A 15,958-nucleotide genomic window follows, 5' to 3' on the forward strand; every position below is an offset into this window, starting at 1 on the left:
GCCTTAAACTTGCAACAAGCTCCCCTTGGAGTCCTGTGGAAAACTGTGTGGTTGTACACACATGAAACAGATTGTGCAACAGGACCTTGTAGTGAGACAGTGACTGGATTTGTGTGCGTACCATGCCCAGCGCAACCAGGTCCTAACACTGCTCCTCTCCTTGACACGGGAGCAATACAAAGAGTAGACTTAAGTGTAACTCAACGAGGTGAGGGTGAAGCGATGCTGTTGTATGGGCAGTGGCGGCAACCACAGAGGTAACACCAACAAGGGGGAGGAGAGAGAACCAGGATTACCTGCTGTGCCTGCTGCAGCAGCTCCATTCGCTCGTGCAAGATCTGGCTGTCAAACTCACGGCTTTGCCTCAGGATCTGCCGCCGCACCTTCTCCACTGCAGCTCGCAAATCCTCCCTCTGGGCTTCGGTCAGCGACTCACTTGCCCGCCTTCCTGGATCCTGCTGCAGGGCATTATACAGCGTGGCTTCCAGCTCCTGGATTTTCTAATGCAACCCAAATCACATACAGACAGGCTGCCATTTGAATCCAGCAAGCAAACGACCCACAAACAGCTAGAGGAGAAGGCTAGCAAGCAAAGCCTTAGGCAGCAGGGAAGGACGAACACAGACAGGTAGACAGAAAGCGGCAGTCGTGAGCAGTGAGGAGCATTCCACACAGAGTGCATGTAGCCTCCCAGTACTGATTTACACCCAGGCAATGCTTCCCATTCTAGTAAACGATTGATTTTTTCTATTTATAAGAAAGATTCAGATGATAGGTCTGTGCTCAATACAAAACCCCAACCTCTGACGCTCAACATTAAATGAATGCAAGCTAACAGATTCCCTCCAACTGCAACTGAATTGTTAAGCCATCCTATAAAATAAAAAGCCCACAGGGAGAACTGAAATCTTACTGTCTCCCTCTCTCTGGCCCTACTGTCCTGCCATCCATTGCTCAAAGTCTATGTCACTGGCTTAGTTCAAGTTGCCATAAGCAATGAAGAGAGGAACGCTTGTACGCTTGCATACACTAAGTCTCTTGCCATTTGCCAGATTCCTAACCAGATTCTCATGCACTGACCAAAACTGCAGTACTTTGCAAAGCAGAGAGCACAGGAGAACTTTACATTCATATGGAGAACTGTATTCCCAAGAGGAAAGAAAGAAAGGAATCATGGCAGTGTTTCCCTGATTACTGGGGTTAGTGTGATCCTATTAAAAACCAGCATCCAGACTGACAATATTTGATCAAGAGCATCTGACAACATCCCTTTAGCCCTCATAACACCTTTGTGAGGTAGGTAATTCTATCCATATTAGTGATGCATAAAGAGCTGCACAGAGAGGTTAAATGGCTTGCCCAAGGTCACAGTGCCAGAAATAGAGCCTGCTTGCTTTTATCTGTTGTCTGATCTGAGCACTATACCTTGCTTCTTTTCTGAAAAGATTTTCCACCTAAGAAATATTTACAATGTATAAATAATTCTTCAGGCCATTATATTTTGATTCCCTGAAGTCTCACTATTAACAAAGTTGCGTGTGCAGTTTTACCAATTCCTAGATAATTCCTAATTGTTACTTAGCCTGAGAGAAGGCAAGGTTGCAGCTTCCCTTTTGAAAACTAGGAGAGGTAAGGTTGGATAGGACAGCACAGGAAGGAATTGCATAGGAAGAACAGGTATTCCCAGCTTGGGATAGGTTAGCAGCAGTAATATTTGCAAATGCTTAGGAAAAAGCAAAATTGGAAAAGTTCTAAAGTAATTTCTGGTGTATTTTACTAGTGATAATTTTGTGCACACATAGACCAGCTCTTCCTATTCCAGATGTACTAACAAGATGTTCACATATTTTAGAATAAAAAATGCAATGCAAAAACATTACACTTCTAAATACTATAATCCATTTCCTAAGTCTCCATTTAAGTAGTATTTGATTCCCTAGTTTGGCAGAAAAATAAATCAATTAAAAAAGAACCCTATTTATAAATAAAAGAAAAAAAAACACTTTATTTTATCAAATTTGTTCAAACATGAAAATTTAATGACTGATCTTTTCCTACCATGTATGCCTGGTCCAGAGCTTGCTTCCTGTAGTCGAGTTCTTCCTCTAAATAACCCTTCTGCTTACTGAACAGGTCCTGAGCAATAATAAAAACAAGGGAGTGATTGTTCTTTATCCTAATTCATAAAGAATCATAAATGCCATCATTTTTATGTGAGCTTTCCACTTGAAAGCAAAGAAAATCTATAGCCAATGACCACATTCATCCTAAGGATATTTGGAATATCAAATTTACAATATTAGCACTTAAAATACGTGTACCATATTAATGAGTTGTACCTATAGACCTCTACACCAGTGTACAAACCTGCCTTGACCTGACAGAAGCGCACACACAGGCTGAAAGGTGAATGGGAATGTGCATGCATGTGGTCCAACAGTCATTACTTGCACAGGGCAGGCCAAGAGAGGAAAGCAAGAAACACAAGGGCACTTTACTGCTTCTCCGAAAATATCCAATGCGCACCCTTAAGGAAATCATGGGGAAGCCGTAATCTGTGTTCTCTAGCCTGGTCTTCTGGGCACAAAGCCAGAACACGCAGGGCGCTAGCTGGGTTCTGCAGCAACATTTCCTGCTGCATTAGTGAAGCAGAAGTAAAAGCTCAGTTCTCAACTTGTAAAGGTAGGAAGCCAATTTGAAATGGGTAAAGTGATGCCCAGAGAGGTTAAGTGACTTTAGCTGAAGAGCTGAAGAAGTTTTCAACATACCCAGGATTTACAGGGATTTTTTGCTTTTGTTTTTAAAATCAAACTCACCAACTTTCACAGAAGCAAAACCTTGCAGTTGTAACACAGGCTGGGATTTCAGTGGAACTCAGTATCCAAAAGCATGATGTTGCAGGAAAATTGTGGACATGTGAATGATTGTCTGAACAGTCAAGTGAGAACTGACTGGTGACAGTGCTCTTGCAAAACATGCCTTTAGAGTGTTTTGGATGGTAGTAAGTAGAAGTTAAAATAGTTACTTGATTTTATTAGCTTGCTTTCAAGGCAGGTTGTCATGCTCAAAAAAATAAGTAGTAGTCCAGAAAGCAGAGAGGCCCTTTGATTGAATTTAATATTTTTCATCATTCTTTTTTCTATTCAACAAACTCTTACATTTCCGCAACATATAGAATAAATGCCAAATTAAATATATAGGGTTCTTAAGATGATTGATTGTAGCTTTTATTAACAGTATAAAAAAATAAAATCAAATGTTGCTGGTCCGGTTAGTTTTATTGGATATGGGATTGCCCCAAAGTCACTTATTTGGCCGAATTTTACCTTCAGACATATATGTGGATTTCCAACAATTTTTCTGTCAGCTGTCAGTGTAGCACTGGCATAGAATTTGCCTAAGCATGAACCATGAGGACGAATTCTCACTCCAAACATCTGGTTTAAAACAAATCCATTCTGATCAGCAAATTAATGCTTGGTAGGGGCTCAGAGCATAAAATGACTACAGATGACCTCCTGCTTGTTAAAAACAACTCATGATTGGTGACAGCAGCAACATACAAGACCAATATTAGAGGACTCAGAGGAATAATTTGCTATTTGTTCTCTATATAAGAACTATAATATTTATTATTCAGGTTTTTGTAAACTTGGAGTTCTTTTAATTACCTGTGAATTAATATTGAAAGTAGAACCAAAGTTTAAGTCAGAGTTTGATCCTGGGCCTGGAATTCAGTTACCCATTTTAGGTTATGCTATTCAGCTGCTGGTCCAGAAGGGCAGGGGTCTCCAACAGGTCCCGCAGGACATATTTCTCAGCCCCTTGTGGACATCTCCAGATGCAACTGAATCCCACCTTGACTACCCAGGTGGCATTATTTTCTTATGTGGATTACAGCAACAGCTGCATGGCTGTTGTACAAGATGCAATACCACCGTGCACTGTGTAACGCATAGTAAAGGACAGGCCTGGTCTGAATGTGCGTACAAGTGGCTGACACCAGAGAAGTAGACTGACTTGCCCAAGATGATAGGGAGAGTCAGAGCTACCAACAGATCCCAGAATAGCAATGCAGCTGCCCTAATCATGTTACTTCTCCAAAAGCTGTTGTAAAAGCTGGCCACAAAAAGCAAGAGGGAAGGAAACAAGAATAGGCTCTCAAACTCTTAACATGGGTTCCAAGGACAACTAAATGAGTGCTCAGCCCTTCTGAAAGTGTCACGCCAGAATATTGTTTCTAAACTCATTTCACAGTTCAGTCAATCATAGGCAATGCAGACTCTTAGATTGCTATGCTAAACAAATCGATACAGGCCTATCCAGAGTAAGACTTGAAAACATCACAGATAGTAAGTGGGAAGATAATAAACCAAGTTAGAAAGAAACTATTGTTTTCCAATTCTTTTTATAAAAGAATCTAGTATTTGTGGGCACTTTCCCTCTCCAAAACCTTTGCGTTCTTTTATAACTAGAGTTAAAAATAAAGAAATACTAAATGTGGAAAGGATCATACCTATGTTAAAGTACAACCAGTATGATAGGCTACACTCAACAGAGAACATAGTCTGAGCACTTCTTTTTTTAATTGTGGCCCAAATACATACTTCTTCAGTGGCCCTGGGCAAATCGCTTAACCTCCCTGTCTCGGTTTCCCATTCTTTGAGAGGAATGTAATGCTGATTAGTTATCTACCTGTAAAAGGTGTGGCGAGGATTAATCCATGTTTGTAAAGCCATTTGAAGATGAGAAGCACAGCATGCATGGTAAACCAATAAAACCAAACACTCATTCCAAAACTCTGTTCAATATATTGAAAAATAAGGTCAGTATAGCACTGTTTGTTATGCAAGACAGAACTGCTTTTGAGAAAACATTCTGTCTTTAAGCGTGAAGACCTCAGGGCAAGAAAGGTCATCTGGAGTAAGAGGTCTTGTCCAGAAGCTGAATACCAGAGAGCGAAGGAATATCCTTGACAATTCTACTATAATGACCCCAAGATTAAAAAGACGATGCTGTTGCCAGACAAATTAATACACAGAGAAAGCACAAAGACAATTTCACACTGTTTCGTTAATATCCTCTGTAAAGTTATGCCTTCGTGTCCTAATTTGTATGTATTTTGCTGGTTTTGTTCTACATAGCTTTGACAGTTCCTTCTCACCCCATAGTTCTAGAAACCTCTTGCCAATTTTATCATGAAGCAATCCTTGTTAAGCAGAGAAAGGCAGCAAATCAACCTGTGATGAAGTTTATACACATTCCCTTGAGATGAGTTTTACCTAAATGAATTATATTTTTAGTTATTGTTCCTTACCTTTTCATTCTCCAGGTCTAACATCTTCTGTGTCAGTGCAGCTTCTGTCCCCTCTATCTGTTTTAACCACTACGTTCACATAGCAGTGTGAAGAGGAAAAAATAAAAAATGAAAAAAACAGAGATTTTGAAAAATTTGCACCAAACATTTTGCAAGTTTGTTGCCAACACTCCCAGGCATATGCTTCCCCCTTACTACCGAATCACTTTGAGGTTACACATGAATAAACAGGTTGTGAAAACATAGGCAGAATGGAGGACTATAGAAATATACTAAAGATTAACAAGTGGAGGCTGTTTTCCTACAATAAATAAAGTTTTTCTCCCCCTGTAAAGTTCAAGATACAAAATAGACTTGGGTGAAGAATGCAAAATTAACCTGATTGTTTGCAACTTGATATACCCAATGCTTGTTGGCCTGATTTGCAAAACCATCATATGATTTCAGGGCACCAGCCCTGCATTTCTCCAGATGGCAATTTAAACAAAAAACAAGGTGGCAAACTCAGTCCTTTATTTTGCACAGTTTGCTGCAGCCTTTGTGGGAAGAGGCTCATTTCTAAAACATTGGTAATGTAGAGGGAACAATAAAACGGACAGACAGGTGGAAGTTCATGCGGTTGCTACCATGAATCCCTTACTATTCTGGTGATAAACAAAACAGAATTAAGAAGAATGGCTACTGCATTCCAAAGGTAAAATTACATATTGTAATAGCTAAATACATGGATAGAAGGTTCTTGCTTAATTACTAACTGTCACCAGGATTATATTAATATTCAGCATGTTTATTGGAATGGATGGGAATGCTCAGTTGTGAATTGTTTTATTTCATTTCCTTATTTTCCTTATTTCCAATAAGGAAATGACAATAAGGATCAATGACTAGCTTACAGAGAGTATAGTTAAGACTAATGCTTTTTGTAGCTTCTTTTGTAGACCAACTGTAGCTTTGCCGCTGATGATTTATCACTTTCCTCAAATGCTTTGCTTACTAACACTAGATTACTCCCATTTACTTTAATTCTTTTGGTAAGCATTACACATTAACTTTTTTAATTTAGGGTTTTGGTGAATTCACTGGGGCTCAGACTCAAAGGAATTAATGACATATCCATTTTTTTCCAAAGATTTAGATAGGAAATTTGCAAACATAAGTTTACAAATAAGCAAAATGTGAATTCATTACTTCATCCTTTTGGACCTTCCACTATTTAAGAGACTGGTGGAAAAATGGAAACTTGTTTTATCTACTTAGTAGGTTTAGCTTTTTACAGGGCTGGAAAAAGTGAACAGGAACACTGTATTCCCTAGTGATTCTATTTTCATCATCTTTGTTTTCTTCATTTCGAAGGTGACAGACTGAAGATATTCCTAAGGCAAGTCTTACTGCTGATAAAGGATTCGGCAAGACAGTGAGCATTCTGAACCCTTGAAATCAATAGAAATGGGAAGTCCTCAGCATCTCTCACAGCTACCCTCAATATTTGCAAATGAAGGGTTATTTGCAAAAATTAGAGGTCTAATTTTTTTGAAGGTATGAATGATATGTAAAACTAAATGTTGATTCTGGTCTTCCTATGCCTGTAAGCCTTTCTGGAACCAAGAGACACGGAAGAGACAACCACATATTTAGGAATCGTAATCAGTTGTAGCATTCAAAATAAGCTTCTGGAATTGTGCCAACAGAACCCAGAAACTTTCCAAAAGATCACTTATAGTGACCGAGTATAACAGATTTGATCTAAATAAACACTGAGTGTGATTAATTAGCACATGTGACTATAACTAGCACAACATCTATGTCTGTAGTACCACTTCTCTACCAAAAGATCCCATTGTGAGATGATTATATATGATAGTTTCTTGTAATTAGGGAACTATAGGAATGCACATGGGAAGCTGTCTGGTCCTTATTCAGAGGGACATCTGAGATGGTTACATTACACTGGAGAAGGCAGTGGAGTTGCTTTAAATTTCCTTTAATCTAAATTCAATATATGCACCCAAGCAAACTTATGTTAAAACAATCAGCCAATCTTCCTTATCAGATTTTGACTGATTTTGCCTCTGCTGTTAAACACAGCATAAAATATTATGAAACGTGGTATCATGTTTGTTTTGTTAAGGACAGCATAAGACTATTTTCTGTTATTCTTTGTCTTAGTAAACTTTGGACATGGATAGTGCCTTCTCTGATAGAGAAAATTGGACTCACTTGATTAGCCTGTACCTCAAACGTGCACTATGAAAAAGAAGAAGAGATTTCATGCTTCTCAGAGTACCCTCTTGATTCAATTTGCTATCAGCTTGTACTTACTAGGTTATTGTGAGGCACTTCACTAAAATGATATAGGATGGATAGAGTCCATAGACAACATGAGCTATTTTCATCTCACTCTTTAAATGCAGTCTATTTACCTATACAAGACAAAACTAAAATCTCCATCTTTCTGATGGAGTGTTCAATTACCTGGTAAGACCACAAAAAAAAAAATCCATTAAGGCAAACTAGAAACTTTTGTCAAAAAAAGAAAAAAAAAAGGTGAAATGAAATTATAGACCAACTTTAGCATAAATAAATAAATAAATTCTCCATTGTAATTGTATGTTTCTATACATTTAAGGAATTATTTCAGTTGACAAAGCTTCCAATCCCTTATTGCTGTGATCAGTTGCTAATGGAAATAATTTATAGATAACAAAGTGTATGTTCTATTCTGCACCACTGACACAAATTAAACAAGCTCCGTAATTCCAGTGGCACTTTCTGCACAAGCACTAATTTACTTGAGCAATAATAACCCAGCCCAGTCCCTAAAGTCTGGCCAGTTTTGCTCTCTATCTTAGCCGTGTGTACTGGGGTTCTTCCACTTTCCTTATTGGATGTAAAGGGCTATGATCGTCACCTCCTCTTTTTAATGCTATAACACAATGAAAAGCATAGGGATTTTAGCACTTTTCCTCATTTTTATTTTGCTTGTAGCAATTACTCACTTAAATCAATGCTTATTAAATCACCTAATCTAGATTATCTACATTAAGATATTTAGATAAGCAGATTATCAAGATTCTACGAATTAAAGCAATTATTACAAAATGCTCAAATTTTAATTTTAAAGTTCTGATTCTGAATTTCAAAAATGCATTTATGAAAGATTTAATAGAAAACTATGAAAAGGATGGGCAAAGCTTCTTCAGAGAAAAAGGTGAGTCTTTCTTAGTTCTAAATGTCATCTTTATTCATATACAGATTATATTCTCTCTGTAATTGGAGAAGTAAAGAACTAGTCATGCAGAACTGAGTGACCTGACTGATTACCTATCTTGTACAAACTACTTTTTCACTATCTATGCCCACTAACTTACAGAGAAAAGGACCACAGACCACTCAGAGCTTTTTCGGTCGTACACAGAAATGAGGACCACAGTGGTATGACTTGCAGAGGACTTCACAGCACTCTGTTCCCAGAGAGCTGAGAACACTGGCACATCTGAGAATGAAGTCTCTTTTGTTAAGTGGCTTTTTAGTACTTCATTCTAAGGGAATATCTCCAAAGCATGTTTTTATTTTTAAATTGGATTTATTTTGTAAGTTTTATTTTACCTCAAGCCATCACAGTCATATAAAGGTGAATACATGCTCCAATCCAGACGACCTGAACAGAAAAGCCATGCTTCCCTGACAAAGTTATGTGATATTTTAGAAGACATGGTCAGTCTTTAGGCAGAGAAAAATCTTTACTGAATTCTACCTTTTCACAGAGGGAAAGCACAGTCCCAGCTTGGATTATTGCAACCTGTTCTTCATTTCTCAAATTCTAAAATACAAAAAGATGCATTTTAAATTGGATTGGAAATCCATCCTTTAACACAAGCAATAAATTTTAATTATACTGTAGGGAATAAATCAGCTATAACATTTAGGATTCTATAAACATGACCAGAAAGGATCCCAAATGGTTGAAAGTATTGAAAGCTAAACCAAGGGTACTTAGTCTCCACTCTATTTCAGTACACCACTCCCACAACACCTTTGCAACAGTTCATTATTCAATGAAAATTAAGTGGTTTCTGTCAGAGATTTTGAAATGTCTTTTTTTTTTTCTAGCCAGAAAAATGCCAGTTCACTGCACTATAGCCCTGCAGCAAGTGAATCTCCCCCTCATGCACTTCAGAGCTAGATTTCCCATTAACGAAAACAATGCAAAGAAAGAGCAAGTACCATAGAAACCTCCACAGAACTTTCAACATAAAAAGTTAATCTAGAGCTTAAAACTAGTATTATAAAGACCTCAAACTGTTACAGCTACCTATAAACTCGACGCAGCTCCGTGGATGTTTGTGCCCCAACTGCATGACCAAGATTTTGTACTGTATTTGGCAACACAGGCGAAGAAAGGGAACCAGTTATCTTTGCCCTTTCTCCCAGAAAATCCATTCCTGGCAGAGGCATCCTTCACAGTAGTAGGTGCTACTATTGCTACTCAAGAGGAAAAATTCAGGAATAACTTGGACTGGCTTTGTCTTCCTTATTTTTCTCCCCTAGCCTGTTTTATATCTTTTCCCTCTGCTACTACAGTGCCTTTTTTCCATGTCATTCAGCCAAGATCAAATCCTATCTTGAGAAAATACACTTTTCACTAACATCAGTTTAACTGAAAGATTTTCTTCTAAATTTGTAAAAGTAGTACCTAACCATTCATATTGTTCATGCAAATATAGGCATATAAAAATCACCCTGTGTATTTTCTTGAATGTTATTTTCTGCTGTGGGAAAAAAAAACCCTGCTTTAAAATAACCATAAAACTAGAGGTATATTTGAAATCAAAAATTTGTTACCCCATTATCTCCAAGAATATCTAGCTTCTTCATAAGTTCAGATATATTCACATCCTGAAAAAGATGTTCAACACTTATTTTTTATAAAGCAGGTGAGAAACAGTTTTTATATGATACATTTTATGTACTCTTTATTCACTTCTGCATGCGAAAAGACCTGAAATGTAAGTAAGTGAAACCTTAGTTTTGCATCACAATTACAAAAGTGTGATTGATACTTTCAGAGACAAAACCAAATGTTACTCTTCATTATAGCAAGCAGCCTGGATGTCTGTGTATGAGGGCAGAATGTTCCTGTACCATTCACATTTATCACCCTGCTGATGTACACAGATGAAAGATCAAAACCGATAAACAAGCTTAAAGGACTGGTTTTCTTCTGGGTTTTTTTGAGTGGAGCATCAAGCACATCAAGCTACAGAAGTTAAAAGGACAGAGAGCATGAACAAAATAATTGCCAAGAAGGTTTGTTGGGTGGTTTGGGTTTTATTTTCTTTGTTAAACAAAAGAGTGGAGTTTCAAATCAGCCTTACAGTGGCAGAAAGGAATATGCACAGTGGGCTGAACACGCTCCTCCGAACACTATCAGCTCACAGCCTTTGTGAGTAGAAAGCCATGTTTCTCTGCCAGTCAGCCCCCAGATCCAGAAAAAGCAGCGAACAAGCCATCCTTATTAAGGCCCAGGCACTGAAATCAAGAAAAACAGTCCTCTGATACAAAAGAAGAGAGGAATAAATTCACACGATGTCTATATTTTACACAGTGCCAGGGACCATTCCTAGGCCCCAGAACTCTATTGTCTACTTTAAAAAGTTGTTGGAAAGGTTCATGGAACTGTTTAACCTTCAGTAATCATATTCTCCTGAACTATCCCAAGTATGGTCCACATGTTAACGTGGACCAGGGATCATTCCCATTGACAGCTTGTATGCAGCTGTGCTATTCGAAGGTAGAAAGGCTTGAGAGCATGGGTAAAGACCAGTTCATGTTAGTCCAAAGTGCTTAATACACATGCACAAAGCAAGACAGCCTTGTTAAATGCTGGCACCCTCAACTTCTACTCCTATTCAGCACTTCTTAGAAGAGGCAAACGTTTCACAGGGCTGTGTCTTGGCTCACTAGTTTCATTACAGTACGTAACGTGCTGGTTTACATCTATGTGTTGTGCAACTGCATTATGTAGGTAGTCAGGATGCTCAATCTTTAAAACTTTTTAAAGCTAAATTAGCTATGCTTGCAAATTACATAGCTACACCAGAATATATTTGCTCATGATTCTGTACCCAACAGACTCCAGAGAGGAAGGCTTAATAAGAAATGAAAGATTTCCTGAAGACTAGACACAAATGTGGGAGAGAATCTACAAATTAGTCCATCCTGGCTCTAAAGAAGGAATAATGTGTGGTGTTCAAGTTGGTCTATCCTGAGAAGTCCCCTCCCTCTGTTCTCTCTCCCCCGAAACACTTCAGCAGTGTCTCCAAATGTTACTTTAGCTGTTAAACACTGCACATCAGTAATTTTAGAATGGTGCGGAGCTTAATACACACTTGTGTATGGATCGGTATTAAAACCAAAACTATTAATTATGATCAGCATTGACAATGTTGAATGGAAACTTCTTTAGCTGATCAGTTACACTAGTGAAGAATGGCATTCAGTAAGATATGCAAGTTCTTGCACCTATTGAGCCAGAAATACTCATTCTAATTCATTTATTTCCACAATGAAGCATATAGGAAGATTTAGAAACGGTCATTCTAGAATCTGATTTGCTACTGATGGCTAACAATTTCGAAAGACACTGAAAACATATAAAAAGTCAACAATTTCAGTATGCCCATATTAGGTGACTGTCCCTGCTTCCACGTAAGTGAACTGAAAGACAAATTGAAAAAAACACCTCTGTTTAGGAATGCAACAGAAGACAATGGAAAAAATATGAATTCTAGGTCCTGGTAAGCTGTACCTGCTACAGCCAACATGCAAATTAGAATAATAGATAAGCTAAAAAGCAGGACTGGCATCCCTTGGAGGCTCTATTTGAAAGGTAATACGCTAACTGATGACTCTTGGTGCAGTTTGGGAAATGACTACCCAAGCAAACCTGTAGGTAACAATTGGGTTTTAACTTTTTTTTTCCTTTTAGACTACTCATCTCCCTAACAATACGCAGCCTACAATTTCAGTTTATTTCCACTACAGATAGTATTGTGCTTACTAAGGCACCGAATAGAAATAAGCTTTTTATAAGAGGACTTGTAAACACAATTACAAATACAAGCATAAATTACTAGTGAGTGCCATGGAGTATAACACACAGTGATATTCCGCTTCAATTACTCGTAGAAAAGTTACCCTGGCCTGTTGTGCAACATTACTAACAAAGCAAGACTGAATTCAGTCTTAAGCAAACCAGCATGCAAATCAATTTGTACAGCTAGCCTATACAAGGGAGAACAGAAGTGAAAAGAGTAATTCTTGCTTCCTCATAGCAGAAGCTAACCAAGTGAGATCCCAATGTTTATCTTGTGCTTGATCTAAAATGATAGATAGAGTCTCACCTACTCGAATGAGTTTTGGATCAGGCATCGCATGCTTCAAGGCCCTGGCCTAGGCAAATAACCTAAGCGTATTAATTCAACAAACAAAATGCATAGGTGCTTCACTAAATTGGCTGTAAAATAATAGGTGAATGTCATATTTCTGACCTTAGATGAAAACATTTAATATCAAGAACAAAGTACTGTAGCAAGCCTGACAATGAATCACATCAACATCCACATTCCTCTCTGCAATGTTTTTACAGCAGTACCCTAGACTAAATGTAAATTACCTTGATTGACCAGCCTTCATTTTCATTGATGAACTCCTGACAGACTACCAGATCATATTCTTATGAAACACTTTCCCCAGTTAAAAATATCTTTTCTTACTATATTTATTTTTTCAGATTTTCTTCCCTACAGTAAGATGGCAAACCATTCGTTTGGATATTGGGTTGGTCATTCCAAAAAAGTTCCTGGCCATCCAACTGTTACTAAAGCTCTACATATACCTTTATTCCTTCCTGTTGACAGAACAGTTGAAGTGCACTTCCATTGTGTTCAGGGAAGGTGGTTATATGAAGATTAAATGCCGGCGACCTTCGTTCTCTCTCCTGAGGAAAGATTTTGTTTAAAAACAACACGTGTGATTATATGTAAACATTTATTTCCCACCTCTACAAAACATACTTGTACATTAAAAAGGCAGATTCCTATTCACATTCCAAATGTATGGTATCTCCTCCTACTTTCACCATATTTGAAGGATTTTGACTTTAGCTAAGCACAAAAATGGCATTAGTTTCCAAGTGATTCCATGCACACACAGTTTCTGCAAAGTTAACCGACACTCCTCAGATGCGGGAACCCTTGCACGCTGGCCAAATAACTGACTGGAGCCCTAAAAAACTCTGCAGTTTTTTATGTTGGTTATAACCTTATTTAACTATTGCTTTCTTTCATGGAACAAAGAACAATTTAGGAAGAAGAAACTGCAGAAAAAAATTTAAAATCCATCATGAAACAGTATTATCACTGAAGTTTTTCTCAATAAAATTAAAGCTGTGTATCTGCTCCCTGTTTATTCTACAGTTAACCTTTCTATTACAGCATGTAAAATCGCCAGTCCTATTCACTGCACAACCCAAGATGTCTGCATACGTTGAAAGGCAGCACTACTCTATGATGTTCTTTGTGCCAAAACTAAGAATTTTAAATTCCCATTTATCTAAAACTATAGTATTTCTAAAACTTATCCAGCCCATCTACTTGACTTTCATGTGTTTCTTCAAAACACCAACCTATTATTTCTTCAGAAAGCAGAAATACAGTAAAACAATAAATAAGCGATTTTACTTAAATTAATTTTTAACGTGCTTGTGAAAATGACTGGATTGAAGACTCTGGGCAACCAAGGCACCGGGTCTTACTCTGAATTCTCTATGGCCATGGGAAGACGAGTGAGTAAAATCAGATTTCCTCTCCATATTACAAGAGGAGCCACTGACGACAAGAGCTTCTGTTTCTGGCAGTAAAATGAAAGAGAGCTATTGCAAATATTTTAGTTCCTATGACCATCCATGCATTGCCCAATTTCCTAAATGACAAAATGAGGTGCTTTAATTGATATGGCAAGCAGGCTGCATCTATTCATTTAATCAAGTTACAAAGCATGGCAACTCTTGTTCATTAACTAGCTTAAACCTAATTTGAAATTACAATGTACTCTATACATTTTCTCCCTCATAGGCTCTATTTTAAACAACTTTTTGCATTACCTTAAATGACATAGCTGTTGTAATCCAAAACCAGAAGTTTAATTCTTGTCCAAATTCAGTTACTATTTTAAATTTTTTTTAAAATTATTTTATTGCATTAAACTCATCTGAATTTGCTTGCATTAAATTATAGAGAAATGGTTGTGTCTTCTACTCTAGCCTAATTTTCATCCAAAATAATTTAATTGCTCTCAAAAAAATACTGTCATGATTACCAGAAGCATTTGTGATTTTACTGAAGCATTCACATTGTCAGTCACATTTGTGTCTACATGCTGGCTTACTACGGAAAAAAAAAATCTTTTCTTGTAATCACACAAAAATACTTCCATTGTTATTCTGTGAAACAAGTCCTTAAAGATTTGGCATATGACAAAACTTGATACATCTCACTGAGCTATTTTTCATGTGATTCTTCCATGTGAAAAAGACGTTCATGAAGGATGTACTGAAGCACTTTTGTTCTTTTCCTAAGAAAATTTTTTTGATTGCTTTACTTCTAAGAACACCTACACTTTAGGAAGCAGTTTCTAGTGTAACTGTCAACTCAAATGCTAAATTGTTCAGTATTTTAATTTACAGTTTCTTAATAAAATATAAATATATCTATTAGAAAGCATTTTTATTTTCCCAAACATCTACTGAAATTCTAATAACCTAAATTCATAATTTTGAATATAATGGGCTATGTCATCAAAATATATAGTTGATAAAGTAAAGGTTTAAAAAAAGATTAAGAAATGTCAAAGACAAAAAGCAGAACGTCCACATAACAGGAAGACATGACATTTTCGTCTTTATCAGAGAAGTTACACATGCCAAGATTTTTGGTGAAACGTACTGGGTGATGAAAATTATGGAGGAGTGACAATGACAGGTTTCTTGGAGAGTTTATTCTAAATGGTGTTAAGAACGCTGATGATCTTTGAAACTGAACAATGTGTTATCAGGCAATACAACCATGTGACAACTTGTGCATCACAGAGGAGTAGTTTAGTGTTATTAAATTTGACACGGGCCCCATTTACGAGGTGATGAGAACCATTGCTTTCTACTGTAATCACATGCTACATGTTCAAATAATTTCACTGTTATTTCATTTATGCAAAGTATAGAATTGGTTTGCTATGGGCAACATACTACTTCCATGTACAGAAGTTGTATTTGCACTTCACCATTTTAACATTTACATTCTCAGAGGGTTTTTTTTCCTTTTTTCATTGACTCATGCCAATTATTTCCAGTCCACGACCATTTTATACCATCAGAAAATGGATTTCAGGTAAGAGAAATTCTTCCAAAGCTGCTATCAAAACGTGTTATTTTAAGATCATTTTACTTCATATTAATGTTGTCAATCTTAAATCAATGTAATTAAAAGCAATTATACATTGATGTGATGGATGTGTCAGATCTTTAGATTTGACTGCATGCAAGATGTGAGAAGGTGTGTTAATTTAAACAATGTCAACCAAGGC

The 15,958-nt window shown here is 37.2% G+C and overlaps 1 protein-coding gene across 1 annotated transcript in view; it reads right to left on the reverse strand.

The window, feature by feature from the left end:
• Positions 1–296: 296 nt before the first annotated feature.
• Positions 297–15,958, reverse strand: part of JAKMIP1 (janus kinase and microtubule interacting protein 1) — a gene marked incomplete at both ends in the record, with an annotated part of 57,561 nt that continues 41,899 nt past the window's right edge. Inside the window, 6 exons of the mRNA XM_009582271.1 lie at positions 297–500; positions 2,059–2,136; positions 5,318–5,386; positions 9,072–9,137; positions 10,160–10,213; positions 13,215–13,316. Of these exons, the coding sequence (XP_009580566.1) occupies positions 297–500; positions 2,059–2,136; positions 5,318–5,386; positions 9,072–9,137; positions 10,160–10,213; positions 13,215–13,316 (573 nt within the window). The remainder of the gene's footprint in view (positions 501–2,058; positions 2,137–5,317; positions 5,387–9,071; positions 9,138–10,159; positions 10,214–13,214; positions 13,317–15,958) is intronic.

This window comes from Fulmarus glacialis, unplaced genomic scaffold, assembly GCF_000690835.1.
Source record: "Fulmarus glacialis isolate BGI_N327 unplaced genomic scaffold, ASM69083v1 scaffold1057, whole genome shotgun sequence".
NCBI lineage: Eukaryota > Metazoa > Chordata > Aves > Procellariiformes > Procellariidae > Fulmarus > Fulmarus glacialis.